The sequence below is a fragment of the Amborella trichopoda genome, chromosome 7, assembly GCF_054954075.1.
Source record: "Amborella trichopoda isolate Santa Cruz 75 chromosome 7, AtrichopodaSantaCruz75HAP2 v2.0, whole genome shotgun sequence".
NCBI classification, from domain to species: Eukaryota; Viridiplantae; Streptophyta; class Magnoliopsida; order Amborellales; family Amborellaceae; genus Amborella; species Amborella trichopoda.
Genome location: NC_142342.1, coordinates 24,288,492 through 24,291,519, shown reverse-complemented (window position 1 = coordinate 24,291,519; position 3,028 = coordinate 24,288,492). Strand labels below are relative to the sequence as shown.

The following is a 3,028-nucleotide window of genomic DNA, read 5'->3' as shown; positions in this document are numbered from 1 at the left end:
CTTACCTACTCTTAAGCCCTGGCCATTTGAGATGGGAAAATAAGAGCTTCAGTTGCTGTGATTTGGGGTGAGAGAGAAAAAGACTATGATTTATAGAGGATGTAGAAATTGGAGAGAGAGGGATTTGGGGGAGCATATGAGACAGAGGTTTGGGGAAGCACGGGGGAGAGAGATGGATCTAAAGAATCACAGGAGAGAGGATGAGAAAAAGGGAGAGCTTTGGGGAAGCACAGGGAGAGAGAAAGGATGGGAAAAAACTTGGGGAAGCACAGGAGAGAGAGGATGGAGAAAAATTGAGAGAAAGAGAGAGGGGTTTGAGACCTTTATAGGGAGAGAGAAAGTGGACCACGTGAGGAGAAAGAGCGGGTTTGAAAAATATGTCTTTTTAAATTTGTTTGGGATAAAAAGTTGGAATAAAAATAGGTAAAGTTGATTAGGGGGCTAGAAGATACGTTTTCAAAATTTGGGTCTACCAAGAAAAAAAAGTTAAAGCTAGGGTCTATAGAGATATTTTTCCATATATATATATATATATATATATATATATATATATATATATATATATATATATATATATATATATATATATATATATATATATATATATATATATATATATATATATATATATATATGGAATATAATACAAAACGCCTACAGGTAAAAATGAACAGTGATTTCGGCTTATGCTCATCACCATCCAAACTTCATCGCACCCTCACAATTGTCCGGTAGTGTTTCAATTGTCATTTGTTTTTTTACTGATCGGAATGATCTAAAAATTGGAGCATATGTACATATTAGTGAGACACACTTAATAAATATATGAAAAAAATAATTCGTAAAATATAAATTGACCAAACTACCCTTGTAAATTTTCGGTGGTAATTTGGTCAATTTATACTTCGTGAATTATTATTTTTTTTATATTATTATTAAGTGTGCCTCACTAATATATACAAATGCTCCAAATTTCAAGTAATTTGGATATGTAAAAAAAATATGAAAACTGAAACACTACAGGACAACTGTGACCGTGCAATGAAGTTTGGAAGGTGATGAGGGTAGAATAAATCATGGTTAATTTTCACCTATAGGCGTTGGGAAGAGTTATATATATATATATATATATATATATACATATATATACATATATATATATATATATATATATATATATATATATATATATATATATATATATATATATATATATATATATATATATATATATATATATAGGAAAACTCTTCCCAACGCCTATAGGCAAAAATGAATAGTGATTTTTCCTACCCTCATAAATTTCATCGTGTGGTCACGATTGTCGGGTAGTTTTTTATTTTTTATTTGTTTTTTACAAATTGGAGTAACCTAAAATTTAGAAGGCATGTACATCTTATTGAGGCGCATCTAATAAAAATATAAAAAAAATTATCCGCGGAAAACAAATTGACCAAAATACAAACGAAACATTTTGGGGTATTTTGGTAATTATTTTCATGTAAAATATTTGTTTTATATTTTTCAAAGATTCCTATATTCATGATAAATACACGTTCTAAATTTCAGGTCATTCCGATTTATAGAAAAATAAAAAATAAAAAAAAATACTACCAAACATTCGTGACCGCGCGATGAACTTTGGACGGTGATGGAGAAAGTTAAAATCACTGTTCAATTTAGCCTATAGGCGTTGGGTAGTGTTTTTCATATATATATATATATATATACTTCCCATCCAAAGAATAAGAAGGAAGAAATCAAACCAGTTAATGCCACGATCATGATGGAGCACGACCCTGGAAATCAGATCCTTAACTGGTTTATATTAAAAAAAGGAAGCTGAGATGAAATCTCATTTGAAACATTGTAAATCCACAAGGATATCCCTCAAATCCAACCATGATTTCCGCCATATCTGCATTGCCTTAAACCCAAAACCCAGTATCTTTATTCCCCATTAAATCCAATATCTCTACCCCAACTCCATGAATGGATCAACTTATAGCAATTCCAAGCCCTTCACGTATTCCAAAACCCTAACCAGTTGCTAACTTCAGTCTCTCATATATTTCATTTCCAAATAAGGCTTAAACTTCCTGGTTTCATTTACATTAGAAGATCTGAACCATGACCCAATTTAGGCAACTCATATCTCCACACCCCTACAATGAAGGATTTAAACCCCTCAGCTCCACCCCAACATCATAATCCCCCCTCTCTCTCGCTCTCTTAACCCGATCAGGCGTTTCTCTCTCCCTCTACAGCTTCTTTCTTGCACTAGAGGAGCAATGGAGTCGAAGAGCTCAACTAGTTCAGAGTTATGGACTCGCAGGTGCCCAACAGGTCCACTCGCCCTAGCACTTGACCTCACCCTTGGTGGCACTGGTCTCGAGCCAGAGGCACGTGCTTTGGTCCAGCGTCTCTACCCGTGCATGTATTGCGACCGCAAGTTCATAAGTTCTCAGGCACTCGGAGGCCACCAAAACGCGCACAAGAAGGAGCGCTGGGCAGATCAACGAAAGAACCCAAGTTCGATCCGTCATCTCTGTAACTTGGCTCCATTGCCTTCGAACCTTTTCATAAGATCTCCTTTTGTGGGTATGGATCTACGAGCGCAGATGCACTACTGGGTTCGACCTGGGTCTGCACCCTCTTATGGGGTGGGCACGATGCCTAGTGAGCCTAAGGGAGGATTTGGGCTCTCAGAGGAGGACATGACTTTGTTGGGACAAGAGAGAAAGACCAGGATTCCCGTGGATGTGGACCACAAAATTGAGGACCTTGATTTGTCTCTGCGGCTTTGATTTGTCTCTGCGGCTTTGATGCTCATGTGTTGCTGAATAAAAGTAGAATAAATATTGGCACGGGACACTGCATGATTTGGAGTACATTATGCGACATTAGAAATTTGTTTTATGCAACATTAATAATTTGCTTTGGACAGTTCTATTGAATTTGAGAATTTCTTTTGACTTTCCTTCCTTGTGGAATGCTTTCACTTTCAGGAATCTTATTGTGTCTCTCA

General features: G+C 36.1%; 1 protein-coding gene across 1 annotated transcript; it reads left to right on the top strand.

The window, feature by feature from the left end:
- The first annotated feature begins 2,291 nt into the window (after positions 1-2,291).
- Positions 2,292-2,807, top strand: LOC18425428 (zinc finger protein GIS). The gene has a single exon (XM_006829977.3). It carries the CDS (start codon positions 2,292-2,294, stop codon positions 2,805-2,807), a length of 516 nt encoding a protein of 171 aa, XP_006830040.1.
- The last annotated feature ends 221 nt before the right edge of the window (positions 2,808-3,028 follow it).

What these genes read in the sequence shown, in the direction of transcription:
- LOC18425428 (XM_006829977.3), top strand. Translation starts at nt 2,292, where the DNA reads ATGGAGTCGAAGAGCTCAACTAGTTCAGAGTTATGGACTCGCAGGTGC.